At 29.4% G+C, this 27,243-nt stretch overlaps 1 protein-coding gene across 1 annotated transcript in view; it reads right to left on the reverse strand.

Annotated features, from left to right (window-relative positions):
- The window catches only part of LOC113371012 (transient receptor potential-gamma protein), a 228,335-nt gene that overhangs the window by 186,904 nt on the left and 14,188 nt on the right, over positions 1-27,243 (reverse strand). Inside the window, exons 3-5 of the mRNA XM_026611666.1 lie at positions 22,198-22,435; positions 19,962-20,104; positions 17,945-18,134 (exon numbers count right to left, since the gene is read on the reverse strand). Coding sequence (XP_026467451.1) covers positions 17,945-18,134; positions 19,962-20,104; positions 22,198-22,435 — 571 coding nt within the window. The remainder of the gene's footprint in view (positions 1-17,944; positions 18,135-19,961; positions 20,105-22,197; positions 22,436-27,243) is intronic.

Raw genomic sequence — 27,243 nt, forward strand, 5'->3', positions numbered from 1 at the left:
AATAAGTATATTTCAAAGAAACAATTAATTAATGTGAAGAGAAAACTAAAAAAAACATAGAAAATAACAAAATACATATAATTATATCTATTTAGGACATCGTTCACAAAATATGTTACTGCAATATACTTAGATTAAGTGTGTGACTTTTAATACATAAATAAACTAGCTGTAAGTGGAATTCTGTCTTAAGGCAATTAAGGCATCGTGCCTTAAGGCAAATTGCTAGAACATCCCGTTCCAAAAATTATTATTTTTTTAAAAACTATTAACATTTTTGAAAAAATTTTACTTCGAAAAAATTAGATTTTTGAGAAACTATAAATTTGAAAAAAAATTACTTTTTTTTTGAAAAAAAAAAAAAAAATTGTAAACAAAATTTTTTTGAAAAGAAAAATGTTTTCTTCATTTTGACATATTTTAGAAATTCTTAACTTTTTTTCAAAGCAATCGTACTGCTTGAACTGCATAGAGACGAAATGTCAAAGCGCGTTTTTTTCTAAGGTATGCCAAAATATTCAGAAACCTTTGAAACGTAAAGATATATAAACATTTTCATTTTCGATTTTTTTGCGATTACTATAACTTGCCCTACGGGAAGTTAAAAAGTGTATCAAAAGAATTGATGTCTAATAAATTAATTAATAAAAATCATCGAATTACAAAGTATTGAATTTTAATTAATTTCGCCTAATTAGCAATACCAAATCATATCAAAACAATTATAAAAACATTGTAATCTCTCCATAAAATGATGTGCTGATATTTTTCCATTGTTTGCGATCTACTTATCAACATTATTACATACAATTCATATATGGTAGATAAATTTGTAGATTCGCTGTTAAAAACTAGTATTTTTTAAATTAAAAAAAGTTCAATATTTACTTTTATGCTGCCAACTTTTAATCAATGATAAAAACACAAAACAAGTTTTATCTAGATTACTAAAAAAATACTGTTAGTTGCTTTTATGCAGCCAGCTTGTAATTAATTTTGTTTGATATTTGATTTAAAATGAATAATTTGTAACAAAAAGTTATATCAAAAATCTCTCTTTGTGGGAATACATAAAACGCACAGTATAGTCAAATCCTGGTTTCGTTACGAATTTGACATATATAAATATTTTGATGAGCAGGTGATATTGACCGGCTCTCAAATTCCGATTTTTGACACACGTAGTGACGGCAGAGATAATTTCCTGTCAGCCCTCTTGGTGGCTGGAAACTATGACATCCCGGAGGTGTGCACCATGTTCGGGCGAAAACTATTCCGCGGCAATCGAGCTGTCAGAACAAGCTGCGATCCCTTGCAAACTTTTACCAGCCCAAACTACCCCCCAATTGCTATTATGGCAACTACCGTGCAGGTGAGTTTCGCTTGTGTTTTTTATGACGCTATTGGTTTTTGAACGTTGAATGATTTTATTATCCATAGAATAAAAGATAAAAAATGTTTATAAAAAATATATGAGCTAAATAGTAAGGTTTGAACATATTTTAATATAGGGTAGGGCGGGGCTAGTTGAGCAAATTTTTACTTAAACAGATGTAGCTCCTCAATAAAAGTCTCAATAAATTGCTATACGGCTTAATGGATTTGTTGTTTATCGGTTAACAAAATTATAAATACTATTTTTTGGAAATAAGTAAAATTTAAAAGCTACAGCTGTTTAAATGCTCAATGCTACAGTCAAGTATGCTCAATGTACCCTATGGGGCAAGTGCATTAAGAAAGTATGTATAATGAAATTATAGGTTCAATGTCGATTAGTGATGAAATAAAATAAGTTTTTAATAACCAGTTCTATATTTATAGTCTTTATTTACAGAGAAAACAAAACTTATAGTAATTTTCTTTAAATAGTTAATTATTTTACCATTATATTCAGTATTTTTGTTTAAAATCATTATTTCTTTATATTATTACTCATAGACTTAACTTAAGTCTTAAAAATAATGATTAATTTGTGAAAGTTAATGGTAATTGTCTTAGTGACAAAAGAAGTTTAGCAACTATGCTCAACTAACCCCAACTCGGAATTTCAAAATAAAAGTGAGTTTACAAAAAAACCGTGAGAACTATACCCAGAATCTCTGTGGATATTAATAGTACTATGATTATATGGAAGAATAACATTTACCTGATTAAACATAAATAACATTTGACTAAACCAGACGAAAACTTGTGATGAATTACTTTTTTACTTTTTGGTCTCAAAATAAACAAAACGCCCGTGAGCCTCACTCATTTGTCCAGCGGCCACTAGCGATCGCGGGTAGTTTATTTCTCCCAAACCTCTATCTTTCCGCCATATAATGCCTAAACGGACGGTGAATAGTTTTCGAGATATTTCGATTGCTCAACTTGCCCCTATACTCAACTAGCCGCGCTCTACCCTACTATGATTTCTATGACTATGTATTACCAGCGATCCATCATATCTACTTTTTTCTGATCTTAACTTTTTCGTGTACAAACACTTTACGTAACGTAAAATTCAGCTTCACTATTTGCAATTGTTGTGCAAAGCACGTTTTACATTGTTTTACTTCGAAATTTGTTCTTAGCAGTCTGTTTAAGTTCGCCACATAGATGTACAATGTACTGTACTATGTTGACCACGAACTATTTGAATTGCCATTGCCATTACGAAGTGCAAAGCTATTTCGATGCACTTAGATCAGATATATTATTTATGTGATTGTAATCAAATATAATAAAAAAACTGAAATGTTGAACGTCGACGTAAACGACCCTATTTCAAATCAAATACGATTATCGCACATTTTTCACGCACTTTTCAGACGGAATACATTACCGCAAATTGAATTTTGGCTAAATCTTATTTGAACTCAAATAATTAATACGTCTTGAGCATAAGGTTTAAGCATTATGTTAAAACGTTTCTCAGATATTTACGATAAACTTCCAATGCGAAAGTTTCACAATATACTTTTACCTTCAGATGGATATAATTTGAAAAAGCTCGAAAAATATATTGTTTGCATCAAATGCAATGTGAAATAATTAATGATTATATAATTTGAAATAATGAAAAATAATTTAGTTTCAAAAATGAGATATTTCGTCGAGAAATAAACACAATGTAAATAAGAAGTCATAATTCAAAAACAAATATGTAGTTATATATCACAAAACCAACATCCACCAGAATTACTTATATGAATTTTCATATATACATTTTAATATATAAAGAAAAAAATTAAAGCGAATGCATTATTCGAAAGGAGCAAAACATGTATGCAAAATATTTGCCTGCGGTTATACGGCATTTCACTCCATACACTGCGCATATATTTTTCTTACATAAAATATTTACTCTTATAGAAATGAACTATGAAATAAAATTTTGTTTCTTTATATATATAATCATATATATATATATATATATATATATATATATATATATATATATATTACGGTGGTCCTTAAAATGGTCATTTTCGAATTTGATTGCTCCCAGGGGCTCAAATGGTTCCAAATTGATAAAAAACAATTCTCTGAAAGTTTTAGCTCTTAATATTAACGTTTAGATAGAGCGCAAATCAATCAAACTTCGTATGGAGAAAGCGTGGAAAAAATTTTGAAAATTAAAAAAAAATGTTTTAGATATAACTTAGCGACAAATGAATGAGTTTTATTCAATCATTTGTTCGCTAAATTACATCTAAATTCTAAAACATTTTTAAAATTTTTGAAAAATTTTCCATGCTATTTCCATACAGAACTTTGCACAACCTTACATACATATATACAGAGTGTTCCTGAACTCAACGTCAAGCCGAAACTGTCATGAGAAAAATAGAACTTCTTGCATCTCATGTAGTTTGATTATGAAACTATAAATATTTATTGGTTATTGTGGTTAAATTAAATTAATTTTGTTGATTTAAACTTCAGATTCGCAACCGTAAATAATATTTCTAGAACCACAGTCAAAAAAAAATGACACAAAAAGTTCAAGTTTTTAAGAACTAAGACTTTTGTAAAACTAACAATAAGAATTTAAAATTTTCAAAATTGGTCGCCCTCCTGTAAAATTTTTTTACTAAAGTGAAATTAGTCAGAATTGAATGGCAAAATAATTTTAAGTTTCATAATGAAAAAATGTCGATGAAATTAATCAGAATTGAATGGCAAAATATTTGTAAGTTTCATAATGAAAAAATCTAGTAAAAAAATTAACTGTTCACAATCAGTAATCCGGGCTTACGCATATAGAAAGCATTTGAACTGATTATGTAATATTAAATATATTTATTAATTTAAGCTAATTTTTGAATTTTAAATCATCTCGTCCTCGTTATTAATATTAATATTAAACTAAATTAAATTCTAGATGCACAAAAATTTAGTCCGTCCCAAGGACCGAGGAAATTTCACCGTACATGGACCACTTTGCCCGTACGTCGGCCTCTTACGGATCTACCCAAGTATGTCCTCGTGCATGGTGCGTGCTTTCATGCAACCGCCGATGCAGGGAATCGTGCTTGAGACTTTCGGAGCCGGTAACGTGCCCAGTAACAGGTCAGACCTCATAAGCGCGTGGGCGGACGCCACTCGTCGAGGCGTTCTCATCGTGAATATAACACAATGCACAGAGGTAATTAATAAATTATTGAATACATTGCTTTGGTCGAAAAACATCATTTGTAATTCAGGCAGTGTTTTGTTATGTGAAACCATAGACCTTACAATACATTTGTATTATATGGTCGATGTATGAAACCCATAATTTCTGTTTTGAACAACCTAATAGTACTACTGTTGTAATAATAATTTTTAACTGTGTAGCTTTATATGAGAACTGAGCGGTTGACTAGCTTTATTTCACTCATTTTATTATTCGAATTTATTTAATAGGGTAGAGCGTGTCTTAAAGGTCCGTGAGTAAAAAGGTCTACTACCATTGTCTCAAAAAGTCAAGTATATCATTTTTAAGGACACATTTTAAAATAAAAGGTTAAATATGTACCGATGCAGTTTTTATTTCGCATCGATTAAATAATTTAGCTATTATTTTGTAAAATCCCTTAAGAATTAAAAATGAGAAATTGTATTTTTTTGTTCGATGCCGCCCTACCTCAGAGGGCGGATAAAAAAGAAAAAATATTTTTTTTTAGAAAAATAGCTAAAAACATATTTCTATAATTAGGAATTAACTGAGAATTTCAATTTTATGTAATAATGCTGATTAAATTGTGTTTACTTAAAAACATATTTCCATCTGTATTAATATATAATAGATACGTAACAGTATTAGATTCTAAGTTCTTACTTATAATTAGTCATATAGTCAAGTTAAATCCACGTAACAAAGTCAGTAAAATAACAAAAAATTAAAATTTTGGTGACATATTTGTATAAAAAATAATTGATCAAACATTGATCCAAATCATATTTCATTTTATCATTCGCATTTAATTGTCCTGATTACCTTTACGTTCATCATCTATCAACCTGGTCCACTCCTGTTCCACAAACGTCTGTAATTTTACAAATAATTTTTAACTTTCCGAAGGAGAAGTTTGCGTTTTCATAAAAAAATCCTACTCGCTAATTTTTTGTTTTCTTGACGTTTCAAGCTATTCTGAATCGAATGAGACCAAATTTGTAAAAAGTATGTGTGTGTATGTGTGTGCGTGTATGTGAACAAATTTTTTGCCATAAATCGGCGTTTTCTCAAAAACGGGTGGACCGATTTCAAAAATTTAAAAGCCATCCGATGTATCTTGATGAGGACTATCGTTTGTCAGTTTTGCGCTACAATCGGCCGAGCCGTTTCCTAGTAAATAGCAGAAAAGTGAAAAATTTTTAGTCTACGTTGTAGCCCGCAATTCTGAATCGATTTTGAAAATTCAGAAGCCGTTCGAAAGATATTGGTTGGGAATCGTGCTGATTAGTTTTTGGTAAAGATCGGCCGGACCGTTTTCTTGTAATCAAGTTTAGAAAAAAAAAAGAATATTTTCAAAATTTTTTTTTGACGGTAGATACCATAGTCTTGTAGATCATACTAAAATATTACGGCTTTACGACAAGTCGTTTAATTTTAAAAATTCTTCAAAGTTTGCAAAAATTAGTATTGTTTTTTTGGCATTTGTCAAAATTATACTTTTCATCGACGATTGCTCAAAAATGCCCGAACCGATTTCAGAAATTTAAAAACCATTTGATGTGTCTCAATGAGGACTATCGGTTGTCAGTTTTGTGAGACAATCTGCCGAGCCGGAATACTTATAATCACTCATAAATTAATTTAATTTTTATTGATTAAGTCGATTATTTCACACATTTCGAGAAGTTCATGTAACTTGCCTCAAGGAAAAATACCAATACCAACTAGTTTTAGGAAACTATTACGTTAGTTTTATTAGTAAAGCATGCATTCAGTAATCTTAATTAAATATACAATAATTTTTCAAAGTGGGTTTTCAAAATATTTATTTTCGGAAAGACTTCTATATTATCGATCATTTTCGTCTTTCTCTAAATAAATTCAATTGTACCATTCTCGCAGATAATAAGCATAAATCATTCGGAGTCGCATCGCCTTGAAAAAACGCGGAACTTTGTAATATATTATACTTTAAGAGCAATAAAAATAAACCACAGCGCATTCATTCAAAGTAAGCTACTGCTCCCTAAAGGCACGTTATTCGATGAAAGAAGCTATTAGACTGAAGTATAAACAAAGTCAAATAAAAAAGTTGGGATATATATGTGACACATAAAAATAAGTGCGTTCTTCAATTATTTCAGGAAAAAGATACATATTATCGCTAACATTCTATGGTTCAATAAATTTCAGAAAACTCAACCAAAAAAATTCTATTATAACATAAGGCAAAAATTCGGTATTTTTTGTGAGAGAATAAAGAAAGCCGTAAGCTTTTTTTTTAATTTTAATTAATTTATATTAATGAAATCATAAAATATATAACCAGAAAACGAAAATTATTAATACACAATGGTATATACATAATTTTGACGTGCTCTTACATGTTGTGCAGTACGTAATTAAATAGTAAAGTTTAAGTGTACATGTAAGATAAAAATTTAATTAAAACATTTTATTTAACAACATACCCGTTTGCTGTTTTACACCATGTGACACGACTCGTTCATATAAAACGTGGTTATTTTATAAAGTTTATTCATTAGTTCCATTACTTGGCTCTCGTTGGTGAGTTTGCTGATTAAACATCAGATGATTCACCGTTAAACTAAGTATATAAATACTCATTAGGTTACAGTGTTACGTCGAATTAAATGCACTCTGTTTGCGGTGTCCGTTGTGTATATGGTAATTGTAGTCGACAAGATAAACCGTATTTTATGCATTAGTAGAAAATTTATTCTGTAATATATCTTACAAAATTTTATTATGTAATGCGATACAGAGTTCAATTTTTGTCGATATTATAGAACCAATTTTTATGTTTTGCGATTGCAATATAAGTACTGTTATAGTGAGCCATAGTATGATAAGAAATGCAATATAAAAAGCGATGCTTTGCTCAACTTTGTGGAAAATCTGGTATACTAAACTTTATTGAATTGAGTTGAAGTTTAACTCAGTTCACGGATATTCTAAGAGAACATCATATTAGTTATCTCGTAAGCTTAAAAGTTCCATTCGTGACAATAATATGTATATGTGAATATAGAGTAAGCTGGGGCACAAAGGCCTGATTTGACTTTGAGCAATTATATTGTGAAAACCAAACCCATTATATCGCAAAAAATAACACATAAATTTGTTCATTAAACTTCCAGCTTATTCATAACTGTAGAAATATGTTTTTTTTTCTTTAAAGAAAAATTGTCACCTGGTGCATTTTGCCCCAAACTTTTACTACTTCATAAATTTTATCAACTCTTACTACATCATGGTTTGGTAAAACGGAGCTTCATTTCTGTTTAACTTATCAGACTCATTGTTGAAATTCATTCATTACAAATGAGATAGATACAACTTATATAATACAGATACTAATAAAACATATCTAATATATAAAAATAAGTCGGGTTTTCCTTCCTGACGATATAACTTCATAACGCTCGAACTGATTTCGACGATTTTACATTCGTTGAAAGGTCTCGGGTTCCGTGAGGTTTATAGCAAAGAGAATTAGAGAAGAAAATTTTCAACAGAAAAGCGGAAAACACTTTTTTTTCACATACAGCGTCATCTCTGATACTTAGCATGCTCTACAAACTAATATTTTTTGTTTGACTGCTACTCATTTGTTTGACGGCTACTCATTGTTATCTGTTCAGTTAATTTTATGTAACAAACCGGCTTTATGTTCACTGTGAAATTGTGCAAATAAAGTAAAATAGAAAAAGTTATGCGTTTCCTTACATTTCAATTGGAAACCATCAAATCAATCACGTGTATTGTGCAAATTTTTATTCAATTTCAACAGCAGGCAATTTTTTTCTTCATATTTTAATCACCAAATGAGATGTAACATAAAATGAAACCATCTGGTGGTGAAACGGAGTTCGTCCGGTTTGCTAGTTTCTTATAAAAATCGCACTGCATACAACCTTCGTATGGAACTTTTTCAGAGAAATTTATCATCAGAGTTGGAATAATCATTAATCTGATGTATCTTTTGTAAAATTGCTTGTTTAAACTTATTTTATATATTTATTCACTATTTTCTTATCTTTCACGTCTTGCCGGTGTAAAAGTTTAGTTAATCGCTTTTACTCCAATCGCAATTCTATATAAAAACCTGTTGAATCTAACCTGAAAATAATAATATTCATGTATCGTTAACTAAACAACCAAGTTTGAAAAAAAAACTAACAACGAAAAAAAAGTCGCTCTCGTTTATCTCCTGATTGTGATATCACCCGATTTAAAACGATGACTGACTACACATAATTTTTTTATACTTTGAAATATTACCCGTACAAAATTCCACACTTTTCTTGTTTTTAAGATAATAGTGGTAGACGTTTTTTCTCGCTGATCTTTGAGTCCACTCTACCCTACACAACAGTACATAACAGTAGCAGCTTTATCTTCTGTATATATGAATTACTTCCATATTTGAGAAAAATACGATCTTATATCTTTTATTTTTATAAGTCAATGCTGCGATATATTGATCACCCTTTTATTAATCGATTTATCGTGCGGTAAAGTATACAATATTTGTCATTGTTCAATCTACCTTCAATTTGTATAAATACCTTGATTTCATGCAGAAGCTTTAATAAGAAATTATAAAGATTAACAGGAGCAAAATCTTTAGTCTTTCGAGTTAAACACACACTAGACTTTCAAACTATTATTCTACTAATGCAGTATCTAAATTGAATTCCTTGCCGCTCTTTTCTATAATTCCACGGTTTTGTCTTCAGGGCGGCGTGGAGGGCACGTACGAAACCGGCGCTGTGCTTTACGAGTGCGGGGTGATACCAGGCGGAGACATGACGGCCGAAGCGGCGCTCTGTAAGCTCTGCTATGTCCTGTCCAAGCCGGAGTGGGACGACGATAAGCGCAAAGAGATGCTGTGTGCCAGCTTAAGAGGCGAGCTTACAGAAAAAGAAGAAGCACAAGGAGACGTACGTACGCAGATTAGGTTCTTAAAAGCAATTGCGGTTCTCTAAACGGATATTGCCTTAGAATAGTAGTTTTTTAGCGTTGGCTTGCAGCCCACTGACGGTTGATTGAAACACTTATAGCGGTCGACGAAATTAAATCGCTACTTGTAGCTTGGAAGATCGAAATACCTACCTAGGAATAACTTGACAAATTAAAAAAGAAATGCAAATGCCAAAAACTAGATAAATATTTTAAGTTTACCCAACGTAGGTATGCACTAATTTAAATCAATATTCCATGTGTAAAAAATAAATATTTAAATTTAATAAGTATTTCTGCTAGGAATGTAATAAAATAGCCAATTCTAGAAACAAAAACTAATTGCTGGTAAATAACTAGGGTAGAGCGAGGCTAGTTGAGCAAAGGGGTAAGTTGAGCAATCGAAATATCTCAAAAACTATTCACCGTCCATTTAGGCATTATATGGCGGAAAGATAGAGGTTTGGGAGAAATAAACATCCCGCGATCGCTAGTGACCGCTGGACAAATGAGTGAGGCTCACGGGCGTTTTGTTTATTTTTGAGACCAAAAAGTAAAAAAGTAATTCATCACGAGTTTTCGTCTGGTTTAGTCAAATGTAATTTATTTTTAATCAGATAAATGTTATTCTTCCATATAATTATAGTACTTTTAATATGCACAGAGATTCTGGGTATAATTCTCACGGTTTTTTTATAAACTCACTTTTATTTTGAAATTCTGAGTTGGGGTTAGTTGAGTATAGTTGCTAAACTTATTCTGTCACTAAGACAATTACCATTAACTTCCAGAAATTAATTATTATTTTTAAGATTTAAGCTAAGTCTATGAGTAATAACATAAAGAAATAATGATTTTAAACAAAAGTACTGAATATAATGGTAAAATAATTCCTAAGATATAATATTGTTTTGTTGATTCTACTTTTTGTTAATTATTCAAAGCAAATTACTATAAGTTTTGTTTTCTCTGTCAATAAAGATTATAAATATAGAACTGGTTATTAAAAACTTATTTTATTTGATCACTAATCGACATTGAACCTATGATTTCATTATACTTTCTTAGTGCTCAACTTGCCCCACCTATGGGGTACATTGAGCGAACTTGACTTTTGATATTTAAACTAGCTTTAAAATTTTACTTATTACCAAAAAATAGTATTAACACTTTTGTTAAACAATAAACAACAAATCCATTAAGCAATTATATATACTCGTATATAATCCGTATAGCAATTTATTGAGACTTTTCATTGAGGAGCTACATCCGTTTAAGTAAAAATTTGCTCAACTAGCCCCGCCTTACCCTACTAATGTTCTACTCACAGAAAAATAACAAACAAAGTGATCGATCTGTATACAATTAACAGTTATTATTATAATTACTTTTGACTCTTTAAAAACAATGCGGTTAAATTCACGCTTATTTATAATGTTTACTGATTCAATATTGGCTTATTTCCGCAATACTGAACTAGAGTTACGTAATGAAAAATAACTTCCGTTCAAAACAATCAAGTTAACACAAAACTTTTATAGAAAAACTTTTGAAACTTTAGGAATTTGTTACTTTTAAATAGTTGCGTCGAATCGATGCAAACGGGATATAGGAAACATGATAACTATATTCATACACACACACACACGCACACATATATATATATATATATCTATATATATATATATATATATATATATATTATAAAGTTAAATTGAAACCATTAGTATTGATCAACTACAAATGCGGCCTATGAATGATTTGAATCAAGTTTTACCAATTGTACATGTTCACTTCTATTAATCATCTCAAGTTCTGTATCGAATACGATGTATTGGTTTTAGGCTGAGTTTACGGTTACTCATTAGGAAGGATATTAAGGACACGCAGTCCCTTCCATAATTAATTGTTCAAATCATTAAGTATTAATTATTGTAAAGCATTCTGATGGGATATGTATCAAACTTAGTAATGCGTGAAAATATTTTCTTGATTTCATTTAAATAGATGGAACTAGAAATAATGTTTGAAATATAATAATCGAGTTTCTCATAATTTAAAAAATATTATTTATCGTCGAATCATAAATTAGCTCACTTTTACTAAACTGATTTTACTAGGTATATTCATTCTCTGATGAATACTGAAATTATTATCAATTTTCTTGAAAATATTAGAAAGTTAAAAAAATAAGAATAAATGTAAACCTAAAAATATTTATATTTTACTTTAGTTGTTCAATCAAATCACAAATTATATATGAATTACTATTAATTCTTGGCGCAAATGCATGAATAATTTTATATTGCATCAGTTTTTATTTAATCACACTGCAATTCACTAAACTGAATATGTTTTCCTAGTTAATAATTTAATATTAGCACACCAATTAAATTATAATAGAAATATCACATTACATTGATTCGGTTACATCGATTCATAATAGTTTATAAAAACCTAATATGGTTATAAAACAAGAGTCAATTAAAATGAATTGTACACAGTTGCAAATATGAATAGTAAAACGTAAATGTATGCGGTAGAGAAGTTATATGATACTAATTCTACATTCGGTCGGCAATTAAATTTAATTTAACATTCATATAATCTATTCAAACTCAAATTTACGTCAAACTTTTCTCTACATAGTTTTGAACGCCACAGCCTTCAGTCGTTGATAGGTCGCTGATGAATGGGATATGATTTATGAAAGGAATTGCTCGAGAAGTTCATAAAATGAATATTAATTCGTAATAATAATTGCATCTTTATTAGAATACAGAAAAACCTAGCCATTAATCTTAAATAATAACAAATCAGCAAGCACATTCGAATTTTAACACTTTCGTTAAGATATTGACTTAAAATTGATAAAACCCTGGAAGACCATGCGTTCCATAATAATTTTTCAATTAAAATTGTGATATTGAGATATCGTAAAAAATGTTAATATTGATTACTGTTTGTGATTTATACGCGAATTCCAACAAAAGGAAATTATACCTTAATTTTCAATTGCTGTGAAATAATAATTTTATAAATTGTTTCAATTATCCAGGGAGCTTGCTCAGTGGGAGAACCCGATGTAGTGGACGTACTTGCAGAAATGCTAAACCGAAAATTACCTGCCCAAATCGATGAATTAAGAACAATATTATTCACTTCTCTCGGACATGCCGCAGTAGCAAATGGAGATATTCAGCAACTCGACGATTTGATAGTTCGTGGATTTGATATAAATATGCCTAATTTACACGATCAAAGAACCATTTTACACACCGCAGCAGCATTGGGCAAAGAGAATGTTGTGAAATTTCTTATTGATCGAGGAGCTTGCGTTCAGCCTTCTGATCATAAGGGAAGAACACCTTTGATGGTAATTGAAATAGTCTTAAAGCTGGTCAGTTTTGAAATTTCATGAAACAGATTATAAGATTTTTTTCGATAGTTGATGATTTTAAAATTAGATATCATTAGCGTATCAGGTATTATATCATTCATTAAAGATTCCATATAATTTTGTTGTTAAAATTTAGCGAAATATTTTTATTAAACTAATTTATGTATTTTACATTATAATTTATTTCTTAATGAGCGAATCTCTACGAATATAAATATGGAAAAATTTTAAGTAAAACTGTCTGAAAAACTAATAGGCCAATGCTCAAATCAAATAGAAATGTTAAGGTAATGCTATGTTAGGGACCTATATTTATTTGAGTTGGTAGTATCAAACTGTTAAAAAGCTATCGTGTGTTTTGCACATAAAACCTAACCTACAAAATGCAAAAACTATTTTATCATAACTATCCAAAAATTATTTTATCATAAGTGCAACTTTCTGATGTTTTATGTATGCTATGCTTGATCGCACAGCAAATACATAGTTTTTTAATAGTTCGTTACTACCAACTCATACGAATATAGATCCGTAGCATAATATTACCATTTCTCTTTTATCCGCAAATTGGTCCATAAGACCTATTGAATTGAGTGAATAAATTCAGGAAACCTCACCGACGTTTATACATATATCAACTTTTGTTTAAATATTTTCAAAAAGTCGTTTATTTTATCAAAATCATTACAATCCATAACACTATCTCTGGTCCATTTTTTTCTAATTCAGTAAATTAACAAGATAATAGTTTTGGTAAATTTATTATTATATTTTGTCTATATTGTTTAATAAATAAAACGCAAATTCTTAAATACCTCGACTATTACATTACTAAACAATGTGCTTTCAACAAAATTTAAGTGCATAATTATCAAAATGTATTATAATTATAATTATTACAGGATGCAATCGATAATGGACGCGAAATGATAATTCACCATTTAGTCATGGCTGGTGCAGGGATACAAAATGATGTCAACACCGGAATTCTGGTCGTGGCAGCCGCCGAGCTAGGTGACATAAATAAACTTAGAAGTTACAAACTGGCTGGTGTCGATATTATAAATATTCGCGATGCCTCGGGAAGAACCATTATGCATGTGGCCTCTTTACTTGGACATGAAGACATATTGAGAATGGTCAGGCAATGTGATGCAAATGCAGCATCAGTTAAAGATTATTTGGGAATGACTCCAGAACAGTACGAACACCTCGGAGTTGCACACAAGGTACAAAGTGGTCCTTGCACGTGCTAAGACAACATCATGTTCATGTAAGAAGCGTCAATTCAACCTCTATTTGTTAATATTATGTTTATAATAAATAATTGCGTTGCACAATATACTTTAAAAATTTTAAATGGAATTTTCAACTGATGACCACCAAATGATTTTGTTTTAATTTCAAATTTGCTTTAAACTCTTGATTTATCATACATTTTATGCGACCTATCTAAATACAGCTTATAGAATATATAAAGTAAAGAGTTCTGATTGCTGTTAAAACTATATAAAAAAAACAATCTAAATGTTATCTAATATAAAAAAATTAGATCAGTCAAAATTAAATGTTACGTAAAATATATTTTGGTATAATGAACCTTTTCATAAAAAGTGTATAATATTTAGGTAAAAACTATAAAAGTTATTCCTAACTAAATATATTTTATATATATTAAACATATTTTTATAAATAAAGAGTCAATTTTTAAACTTCAATTCAAAAAAGTCCCATATATCCTTCAAAAAATGAAGTAATTATTTTTACTTTTTTCAAAGTTAGCTTAATGGCGCATTAGTTTTTAATGATCATATTTCGGAGCATATAAAGTATATATATAATGCTTCAAGAATTAAATTTATCCACGGACTATATACTGTGCTTCTAACTTATAGTCTGCATTTAAAAGTTTCGATACGTTAGTATTTGAAAAGTTTAAGAATATATAGTATTAAATCAAATCTTTTAGTTTCTGTAACAATGCTAATACAGGAGTTTCATACTCTGTATTAAATATGAATGAGTTTACTATGTGACTGAAAAAAAGTTGTAGAAGTGATACAAACTTATTTAAGTTTACTTACATGGTAATAGAGTTTGAAAGAATCTCTATTTTTGTAAATAATTTTTTATCTTGTACAGAAAACTTTAGTATTATTTTCCATGTTATATTTATAAAATTATTAAAATATAAATACGATTTTTTCATCAATATAAGTTATTACATTAGTTTTTCCCACCATTTTTAGGACTTGTTAGTTATTTTCATAATGCTAAAGTATTTAATTTGAATATTTGAATGCTCAAAATATTTAAGAAACCAATTCTCAAATAAAATAATTTCTATTTCTATTTCTATTTCATGTAACAGGTGTATAAACTGTCACAAACTCTCAAAAAGCTGTGCGATCAGATCTTTTACACATAAAACCTAACCTCCAAAACACCCAAACAACATATATTTAACTTTGGATAGATATTATTTAATAGATGTTATCAAAGTGAAAATCAGAAAGATGCACTTACTATAATACTGTTATTTGACATTTGTGCGTTTTGGAGGTTAGGTTTTATGTGTCTGATCACATAGCAAATACAGATCATTCACAATTTGTGACAGCTCATACAATTATAGACCTGTAACATAACATTACCATAACATTTCTATACCTATTATTCGAGAATTGATTCCTAAACATAAAAATATAAAAGTTTTCGAGCTTGATATTTAGTTTTTTATACAAATTGAATAACATTAGCATAAGAATATGTATAAAATAATTTGTTTTCAATTCTAAAACCTAATTCTTTGTCTCGATTTAATCGTTGACTATTAGAAACTCCACTTCAAAATCAAGTTTTCTCTGTATACCTCTATCCTCTTTCTTATTCCGCTTATTATGTTAATAAATAATTAATTCAATAAATAAATAAATAAATTTATAAGCAGTGTCGTACTAGTAGTATAAATATGAATGAATAGTGGGTGATACTGCCCTAGGGCAGGTCCGTGGGCTTAGTTAAACATCAACTCAAACTAAGTGAAGAATAATGTACAATTTCACACCAAAGTGCCCAAAATGGGCTATTTTTAATTGGAAACATATCTAGTATCTACAATCAACATTTTCACGTAAAGATGAACATAAAGATGAACATGTCAAGAGCAGGGTTTAAGTCCACACGAGTTCGTAAGCTTAACCATTACATTGTGGAAGGCATAAGCATGATATAATAAATTTATAAATAAATAAATAATATTAACACCGTTAATCATTTCTTGATTTAAACGTATTTATGCATCATAAAATTTTATATAAAACCTGAATAAAATTGATATATAAAATCTAATATTTCGAAAATGAGAATCAGAAGCTCTGTCCTCCTTTTAACTTTCGTGTTTTTATATAATTTGAAGAAACATTAAAGATCATTTTATAGACGCAAGTCCTAAAGATACCCTATTATCTTGCAATTACATACGCTTGAGTGGCCAGCTTTGTAGTATCCAACGTTTAGTAAATGTGTAGACAAAGCACACACGCGAATGCGGGGACGTAAATCAGGACGCCAAGCAAAAGTAAACCGGCGCTACCTTAGGGACATTCAGTGGCGCTGTAGCTTTCGAAAAGCATATATTTGCACTAATACAGATGCTATATGCAAAATAGTGGTTTGTTAATGAAGATACTACGGAAACTCAGATTTTTATATAAAGCCTTCAGGAAACAATGATTAATCAGAGCGAGACGTGTATACATCCTGTATGAATATTACTGACACCTTGGTAGAGGATAAAAGAAAATTTATACAAAAAATTCGAGTTTTTAATACGGTAAAATCATATTCATATACATTAAAATCATTTTTTCAGCATATTATGAATATGTAATGGGTATAGGACAACGTCGGTCGGGTCATCTAGTAATTTAAAAAAAAACTAGTGGGTTGGGTGGCATCGTGCCTTAAGGCAAATTGCTGGAACTTCCCGTACCGTAACGAAATGTTCGAGGAATATTGAATGTTTTCAAATAGATTATTATAAATATTGTAACATTGTCTAATATTTATAAGAATTATATAAACTGAATTGCAGAGATAAAATTATTTCTTTAAAGTATATTAGAACTATAGTCAGAATTAAAAATAAAATCTGAATTATTTTCGATATACAAAAAGTCAAAAAAAAAAAAAAAATAGTACAAAATTTTTTTTTTTCCAAAATCAATTATTTTGTTAAGACAAGCAGAAAGTTCTTTGAATCAATTGAATCGGACGCTTAGTTCTCTCAAAAACTGCCATTTTTTGTACATTTAGCTCTGTATCTCCGTAATGGCTGGGCCTGCCTTTGCGAAAAACTAATAACCCCTTCTCCCAATCATTACTAATTGAATGCTTTTTAGATCATTCAAATCGGATGCTCCGTTCTCTCAAAAACTCGATTTATATTTTCTGCACTCTTTACTCCTTATCTCCGTAACTGCTGGACCTGTCTTTGCCAAAAACTAATCAGCTCTTCTCCTTATTAATAGGAATCGAATGTTTTTTAAACCATTCAAATCGGTTGATCCGTACGCCCGAAAACGTGGGCGAAAATTTGTATCCATACATACATACACACACACACACATACACACACACACACACATCCATTTTTTCTGAGGTATGCCAAAACGTTCAGAAACCTTCAAAACGTCGAGAAATGTAAAAAATTTCAATGCCGATTTTCGGCCCATTACAATAACTTACCCTACGGGAAGTTAATAAGGGTAGTATTTAATGAAATTAATTATATAAATTTAATTTAATAAAACCAACAGAAAAGTTTTTTTACTAATAAGTAATAAGACCAATTTGAATATAATTCCATTAAATGTTTGAAAGTGCTGATACAAAACAAAATACAAAACACAAACCTTGAACTCGTGCTCCAGAAAGCTGAGACGTCTCAGTTCCCAAGACAATTCGAAGGCGGTCTGTATAGGATCCTTGGATGAGAGGGCTATCAGCGAAGGGCTGGCGAGAGCCCGGTAGGCATTTATCCGAGATCGCGAATGCCGCAGAGAATCCTCGTACCGTGAGGTCACGCAATCGTCGCATCCGCATCTGAAATTAGGGAGAAACTATGACTCAATTATGAAATAAAATAGTAAGTAATATATATGAGAATACTGGTTTTTAATCTAATAATAATTTTTATTTATAAATAGGTTATAAAGAAAACTTACTGATCATTTTAATCTGTTTGATGCAATGTAGAGTAAAAAAAACTCTAAAGGTACTAAAACTAAAATATATTTTTTTATGTATTTTACAATTTTCAATGTAGGCAGATAAATGAAATTTTATCCTTATTTTATGTATTTATATACTACAAGTTAAATCTACAATATATTCTAAAATTATTTCTATGTAAATTTTTTGGAAAAGTGTAGTTTCCATGTATATTTTTTGAAGATTCACAAATGATTTTGTTATTATAATTATATATTACTCGTTGAGGTCTAAAAATATCATTTTTAGTTTTGAATTTTCATTGTTTTACTATTTCGTACTAGAAACAAAACAACTACAGAATGAAATAGAAAAATTTCTTGTGTGCTTCACGTTATCATCAAATAATATCATATCATTTATCTTGAAAATAATAGAGAAAAAAGATTGAAAAATTGGTGATTCTGGTTTGCATATTTGGATATCAATTGCAATATTCCTCTTTAAAATCGTTTTATAAATTGTCTCATAATATTTTTATTAGGTTACCAACTAAATAAGGCTATCACTCTTAGATGGTTTCGACTGAATTTTTAAGTATACTGACGTCGTCTAAATGAAAAAAAACCTCTTGTAACTGGTAAATTAGCAATTCAACTGTCAATTTGTAAAAAAGAGTTGCTTGGTCGATTGTGTAGTTTTCGTTTGACGTTTGTTGAAAGATGGATAACCAAATCTAGGATTTTTGTAATATTTTGCTTTTTAATTTCTGCACAGGTAAAAAGGCATCTTTTTTTGTTTATGTTTATAAGGCATCTTAAGCTCATAAAAAGTTAAACGTCGTTTATGGTAATGAAGCCTTAAGAAAATGCAGTGTCATAATTGTACACTCTCAACTGTTATTACCAACCGTATGAGCAATTCTTATGTTTATAATAAAGAACTAACAAAATTAAACCAAGCAGTGGCAAAAGTGGCAAAAGTGACCAGAATTAGCAAGTCGAAACGGTGACTTTTTCCATTATTGACTCCGTTTTGCCACATCCACCATATAGTCCTACCTACAGCCTACGCCATCTGATTACTTTTATATTCGATCTTTATAAAACTCCATGAATTTAAAAAAGGTCACAATTTTAAACAAAGACAAAAATTAGTGATCGAAATGAACAATGCATTTCAGAATAAAGTTATTTAATTCCATAAAAAAATGTGTCTGATTTTCTGACAAAAATCCAACGCTTACTTAGTTGTGTACCTGATATATTAGTTCCCAAAACATTTCTTAAATATTTATTTTCATAAAGTCAATTGGTTCATGATGTAGAAACTAGGTAATGCAGTTCCAATAATAAGTTTTTCTCAGTCGCGAGAAGAATTAATATTTCTTAAATACTCTTACCTCATATAACATAATTAAATTATCTCATGTAATAATGATATAAAAACTAGATTTTTGGTGATATAAAAACTAATTTATGTAGTACTAAAAGTTAATCTAGATAATGGTTAAAATTCAGAATTTTCATACCTTGAAAAAAATCCAATTAATCTCATTATCAGTCGTATTATCAATATTATATTAATTATACAATGTATTAAAAAATACACTTAGTTATAAGAAACAAAGGTTTCATCATTACATTGCAGTTACTAGACTAATTGATTTCCTATATTATGCATGCAAGGTGCAAATTTAATCAAAATTTTAAATCTCACCTGACATCGTGCGGCATTGGTAAAGTAGCTCCTCGATCGAGTAATATCTTGATAATTTCGTAATTATCCCGATGAGCAGCCAATATCAATGGCGTAATATCAGGCGTGAATGTTGCGGTGTCTGGAGGCAAGGCTTCCCAGCTCTGCGAATTGAATACATGGAAATTGAATATTATATACGTTTTCAGCTCCAATTTATGCACATTGATGCAGAATGATAAACTACAAAGTGAACTAAATTGGTTTAGACACATGATTCTGCGATAGTACTACTGGTTGAAACACATGGTTACTAGTACGATGTAATAATATCTATATTTATTATTCTTTCCTCGTGATTTTTAAATGAGTAAATTTTGTCATTATTACAGTATTATTTATTATTACTTCTTGGGTTTTGTTTCAAATCATTTTGTTTCATTTCATTAAGTTTATTTTATTTCTAAACAAGAGAGAATTTCATATTTGGATGAAGCTTTGGAATAACTCCAAATATGCGCATATAAACTGTAAAGATTTTAAATAACACTGTTTAGCATATCCATGCATTCGAAATGTGTTGATATTAATGTTGTTATACTCTATACATATCTGAATAATATTATAACAAAATTACAACTTTTGTGTAACAATATGTTAAATGTTACAGAATGCATATGAGGTAAAGCAATATATGTTTATAAATTTATATAATAAGACATTTAACGTAATAAATGTATAGGGTAGGGTGGTAAACAAAAGTCCAATTTGACTTTAAGCAATTATATTGTAAAAATCAAATCAATTATATCACAACAAATAACACAAATCAAACAAATAACTCGAAGGCAGTTCATCATTGTAAAAATATGTTTTTGAAAAAAACTTCTTCAGGCGCAACTAGGGTGTAAATCCGTACAAATGCAACGGAAGTGAGTTACGGCAAATAAGAATCGATAAGATAACAGTCGAGGGCCAATGATTCGTCATTCGCTCTCGATGATATCTCATTTCTATACGGGTCGATTGTGATTAGGCGTCGCGTATGTGGATAGAGATCTATCGTTGTATGCGTGCCAGCCTCAACGTTGAATGCGTACCGATACCAACAAGGAAATCGGCATAGATAAATAAACAATTTAAAGTAACATCGTAGTACCAATCTTGATTTAATGAAAAATGCCTGAATCAGTAGAATATTTTACCCTGCTCGTTGAAAATAATAAAACAAACAAACATAAGTTTATTGATTAGAAATTATTTCGATATTATTCGTAGTTTCTATAAATTTTTGAAGTTATTAAAATAGAGAATATTTTTTAAGCAATTGCTTTTTTACGTCATAGGCGAGCTAAAATGGAACAGCCAAGGGACAGGTCTAATATTTGAATTTCAGTTTGAAATTTAGTTGGTCCTTTTTACTCCACCCACGTGAGGTGATATAAAAAAGTGCTCACAACCAAAAAACTAACAACGAAAAAAATACTTTTATTTTGGGTTTTCAAACATTGCCATTTTTCTTTTTTCCGCTACTTTCAAATATTGGTGGATGTTTTTAACTTCGGAGCTTTAAGCTGCGCTCTACCCTACTTTAAAATTCATACTTTGTAAAAAGACACATTTAGTGTAATATTTATAATGAAACCGTATTTAACATAATATCGTTTGTGTTACTTTTAATAATTTCTACACTAGTAACCGTTTTGTGTTACTTTTAATAATTTCTACACTTCGATCAAGTGAACATGATTAAAACTATATTTAACATTTAGAAATCCATTACTTCGAACTCATTTCAAAACTTAAGAGAAGACTTAATTGTATTACAAGACTGCAATAACTTTGTAGCTTCACAAATGACGTACACAAAACTTGAACTATTAATTGCATGTCTTCTTACTCAAAGTTTATTTATGTTAATTTAAACACTTGAGTTACGTGACTTCAGAAACAACATCAATTTTGCTTGCTTTGACCGCGTGTTGATAAATGTTTAATGACTCTCATAAACACATAATTTGGGATTAAATATTAGTTTGTTAATATTTGTTTAAAAATAACTAATTAATAAATAAAGTTTGAAAGCAATTTTCATATTGACATATATAATAAAATTTTGCAATAAATTAATATATGAATATGTATGTAATTATCGCAATCAATAATAATAAATTGATAGAAAAAAATGTAATATTTAATATTATGCAAATTTTTATAATGTTGTAACAAATCAAAGTTTTTATCCTGATCTACTTACATGAGGATCTCCCGGCCTATGTATGGTGTCTTCGTGATCTAGTAATACTTCGACGGCTTCCACAAACTCTTCCGAAATGGCGTGTAATAGTGCGTCTTTAGTATCAACTTTGTGCGTGATCAGCAATTCTACCATTTCCAAATTCTCGTTGTCAATGGCCATCAACAGTGCAGACCTTCCTAATGGATCCACGCAGTTGATATTGATGTGTTCCGTTTCCTGAGCTCGTTGGAGCATCCTAGAAAGGAGAAAAAATATAAAAATCACGGTAATAAATGAATGAAATTAATGTACAGAAGAGAAAGCTGTTCCATTTCAATGGTGTGTCTCCTTTATATGGAAGTGTTTTTTTATTAATCAAATAATCGAACTCAAACATTATTAGTCTGTGCTCATTTTACTGAATCAAATCGCGAATATATACGCTGAGTTCAGGTGGCACATCTGGTAATACTGTTATTGCAGTTTTTTGCATATATTTATTATTATTTTTCTCTTCTATATATGTATCATTAGTTATTGCTAAAATTAAAGTAGTGGGGTGCATGGAATCGTGCCTTAAGGCAAATTGCTTGAACTTTCCATACCGTAATTAAAAATCTTGGTACGGAACCCAAAAAAATCTACACAAAATGTGTACACATTATTATCTGATAATTTAATGTACATATATCCAATAAACATTTTTGACCACAAAATGACATTTTTTTAACTCATTTTCATTGAGAGTGCATAACCGCTCGATATGACTTCCCAAAAATTTAATCAGTTCTTCATTTTGTCAATACAAGTAAGATGTTTTTTGAATTATTAAAATCGGACGCTCCGTTCTCTTAAAAACTGAGTTACCGTTTTTGGCACTTTTTTCCCTGTAACTTCGGAATGCCTAGACCTGCCTTCGCCAAAAACTAATCAGCACGTATCTCCTATCAACACAAATAGAATGTTTTTTGAATTATTCAAATCAGTTGATTGGTGTTCCCGAAATCGTCGACAAAAAATTGTATCCGCACACACACACACACATACATGTACATACACATATACATCCATTTTTTCTAAGGTATGCTAAAATATTCAGAAACTTTTGAAACGTAAAAATATATAAAAATTTTGATTTTTGATTTTTTTGTGATTACTATAACTTACCCTACGGGAAGTTAATAACGTTGTCTTTCTATTATAATACATCACTAATATTACTCCATGTTAATTATAGCATATTAATTTAGCTTAGGATCCACTACCATTATCTCAAAAACAAGTAAAGTAGAAAATTTACTGATAAGTATACTGATTTACTGAAGAAGAGGGAAAAAGATTTGTAACCAGCCATCGCCCTAATTCTTATGATGTTGTCATCAGAAGATAAACGGACATGTATCAATATTCAATACATAACTTTTTTTTCGTTGTTAATTAATTTGATATTGAGCTCTTTTATTTAATTTGATACTTGAATATAATGTTCAAGTTCACAAATAAATAATATTTGTTTTAGAAAATGTAGTGTTATTTCTATATGAGATTTTACAGTTTTCATACAACCTCTATAAAAGCTTACATGTGGTTGAGGTACAGAGGACCAACTGAACTTTTATACTGATAAAGGTGTGAATAATAAGAAAAAAGTAAATTAAAAGGTACATTTGTATTTTACATTAGTTCATTAATATAACTATTATTGCGTTTAAACTATTTTGAAATTAAAAATGAGACATTGCTGTCTCTTCTACCCACCTGTAGAGCAAAAGGGACCAGATGACAAATTTTATAAAAATAGTAAAAATACATACATACATACTCTTACATAATTAGAAATTAACTGGGATTTTACTGAACATATTTCGATAGTGGTTCGTTTGATATGTGTTATGTATTGCAATATAGTTCACTTAACTAAAAGTCAAATTGGCCTTACTCTATACTAATTTTTGTTCTAAATTGTATTCTTTTGTTGTATTTGGCTCTAATTCCTCATCTAATTTTTAAAACATGGTCCATTTTTCTAAATCCCGTATGAATTTTGAAGGATTTTAATATTCCATGTCCGCAAATGAAATGTGAACATTTCCCGAGTTCAAATAGCATATCTCTTTCGAGCTGAAATATTGCTTTTTTGTCTAACGACAATGGCCATTATGCACTATATAGCTATGAGCAGTTTTACATTAAACATAAGTGGCGTGCAATCTGCTCGGCAATATATAACAAGTGCAGCAACGCGAATACATATATATATTCCGAATGCGAGTTTTTGTAAAAAAAAATATTTCATCCGTGGTATATAAAAGATAGTATATCATTTTCATAGTAAAATATATCAACGTTTGTTTCTGGAAATTATTATAACATTTTAATTGAGTTATTAATCAAAATTAATGGTCTATCTCTATACCATATGAACTACGAGTATGTATGCAGAATTCTTTGCAAAAATACAAAAAAATACATGCAAATGTTAACATACATTTAATTCTAAAATATTTAAAATAATATTTCGATGCATGTTTTACTTTATTATTATATATATATATATATATATATATATATTGATAAATTCTGACAACACATTTTAATTTAAAAAAATCCATGAACACGAAAATGAAATATGATACAATTTAAAATTAATTTTAATTTTCACCATGTGTATTCATCAGCAGATTTAAATTTGAGGTAAACAATAGTACATATCTCTGTTCTAAAAATTTGTCTGGCATTTATATCACTACTTTAAGAATGAATATAATGAATTATTTTTATTTAGACAATTTTTGTTTTATAATTTTTTCAATACCTCACCTTTCATTTCTCAGCTCTATGTACTCTTTAGTTCTTTTAATATTTTTGCGACAAAATAAATTCTCTTTCTGACGACGTTTGGCAACACTACCACCTATATTTTTTTGGAATTACCACAAAAACCAAATAAATAATCTAAACTAAAAACTTTTAATACACGTATGAAAACATATTCACCCCAAATTGTTAAGAATGATCCCATTTCTTGCAACTGCTATAATCATAAATATTTACACAAAACTAATTACATCAAATCGAAAAAAATATTTTTAAAGATAAAACTTATGCCACATTAATTCGTGTAAAAACATCTCACTCTTTCCGTTGTCAATTATTAATTAATCCATGAAAACCGAAACGATTTAGATAGTGTTGAAACGAGCGGCCATTTGAAAGCGCGTTTTTGCACAAATTGCTTATCTTTATTCTGTTCATGCTGGAACCATAATTTATGTTTCGTAAATGTTAGAATAATAGATAACTCAGACCACTGAATTTGCGCAACGAACTTGAAAACTTTGTATGGCACGTACGATTTATTTATGTTATTAATAACATGTTAGAACGCCATGCATCTATGTCCATGACAAAACGTTCGAGCATTGTTGGCGCTGAAATCTTAATTGTTTAGAGTACAAACGGTCGGGGATAAGAAATTATAGTAAAAACAATTAGCAATTGGAGAAAAATATTATAAAAATGAAAATAATATATCTTAAACTTATAATTAAAGTTTCTAAATCATATGTTATCAATTAATTAATTCAACTTGCGTAAAACCAAGAATCTATTTCTACCTATTTATCATTATCACAAATAATTTAATTGCTCCCTATATTAAATTTTAATTTAATGCCTATATTGAGACAATATTTATATAAGCTATCTATAGCCTTGTATGTCGAAGTGATTATTCCACATATTTCAAATCAATTTCTTTATTACTATGGCGATAAATACAGATTAGATTAGAAGCGCAATTAAATTAAAAAAATATAGTTTGTATGCAAACATACCCAGAGTTGTTGATATATGTGAATTTTGTAAATCTATCTATTTGGTATATAATATTTGGCAGTCAGAGTTCTATACAAAAAAATCATTTTGTCTATTTCATTGTCAGTCTTGTTAATTAGCCTCACAATATAACGTTTTTCTCCCATATCAAAAATATAACACAAGGCTTCTTAAACTATGGGTCGCGACCTCAAATAGGGTCGCATGAGACAATTCTGGAGTCATGACAGATTTTATTGTCAAATATTTATATCATTTTATAACATCACGTCTCGATTTTTGTATGTTATCAACGAATTTTTAAACTATATATTTTCATATGTAGGTATATGTATATTATATATTACCAAATAAATGAGTCATTTAAAATTAATAATTTTATTTTTATATATGTATGGTCGTCAAGAAACTTGCAATCATAACTGGGGTCGCCAAGAAACTCGCAATCGTAAATGGGGTCGCGAAGGACAAAAGTTTAAGAAGCCCTGATATAACACATTAACTTCAATTATAATGCGATTATAAAATTAGCAAAAAATACTTAATAAATGGAAAAATTTAATGTATAAAACTGTACTAAAAATTTTCTTCAACGAAATAATAAATTTTATTAAGCATCTCAGAACTCACATATTATAATACAATCTTATATAATTATTAACTTCTCGTAGAGTAAGTTATAGTAATCGCAAAAAACACGAAAATTTTGGCATAACTTAGAAAAAATGGATGTATGTGTGTTTGTGTAGTATGACGTATGTCGACAAATTTTCGTCGACGATTTCGAGAGCACGGATAAACCGATTTAAATGATTTAAAAATCATACATTTCCTATTGATAGAAAGACGTGCTGATTAGTTTTTGCCTAAGGCAGGTCCAGCCGTTTCGAGGATACGGAGCAAAAAGTGCAAAAAATTACAATTCAATTTTTGAGAGAACAGAGCGCCCGATTTGGTTGATTCAAAAAACATTTTTTTGTATTAATAGAATGAAGAATTGATTAAATTCATAGCAATGTCATTTTTCAAAAAATTAAGATTCTTCGAAGATTTATTCAAACTCAAACTCAAAGCTATTAATTATTTCTGAACACAAATTCTTGTAGTAGAGTTTTATTTTGCCATTCAAATTAATTAAATATTTCAATGTAGTATTACGTTTTAAAGATATGAATGAATTTAAAATCGACTTTGGCACCAATAACTTTTTTTTTAGTAACTGTAACC

This window comes from Ctenocephalides felis, unplaced genomic scaffold (assembly GCF_003426905.1).
Source record: "Ctenocephalides felis isolate EL2017-DRISC unplaced genomic scaffold, ASM342690v1 CF-g0.4_SCAFFOLD_01492, whole genome shotgun sequence".
Taxonomy (NCBI): Eukaryota; Metazoa; Arthropoda; class Insecta; order Siphonaptera; family Pulicidae; genus Ctenocephalides; species Ctenocephalides felis.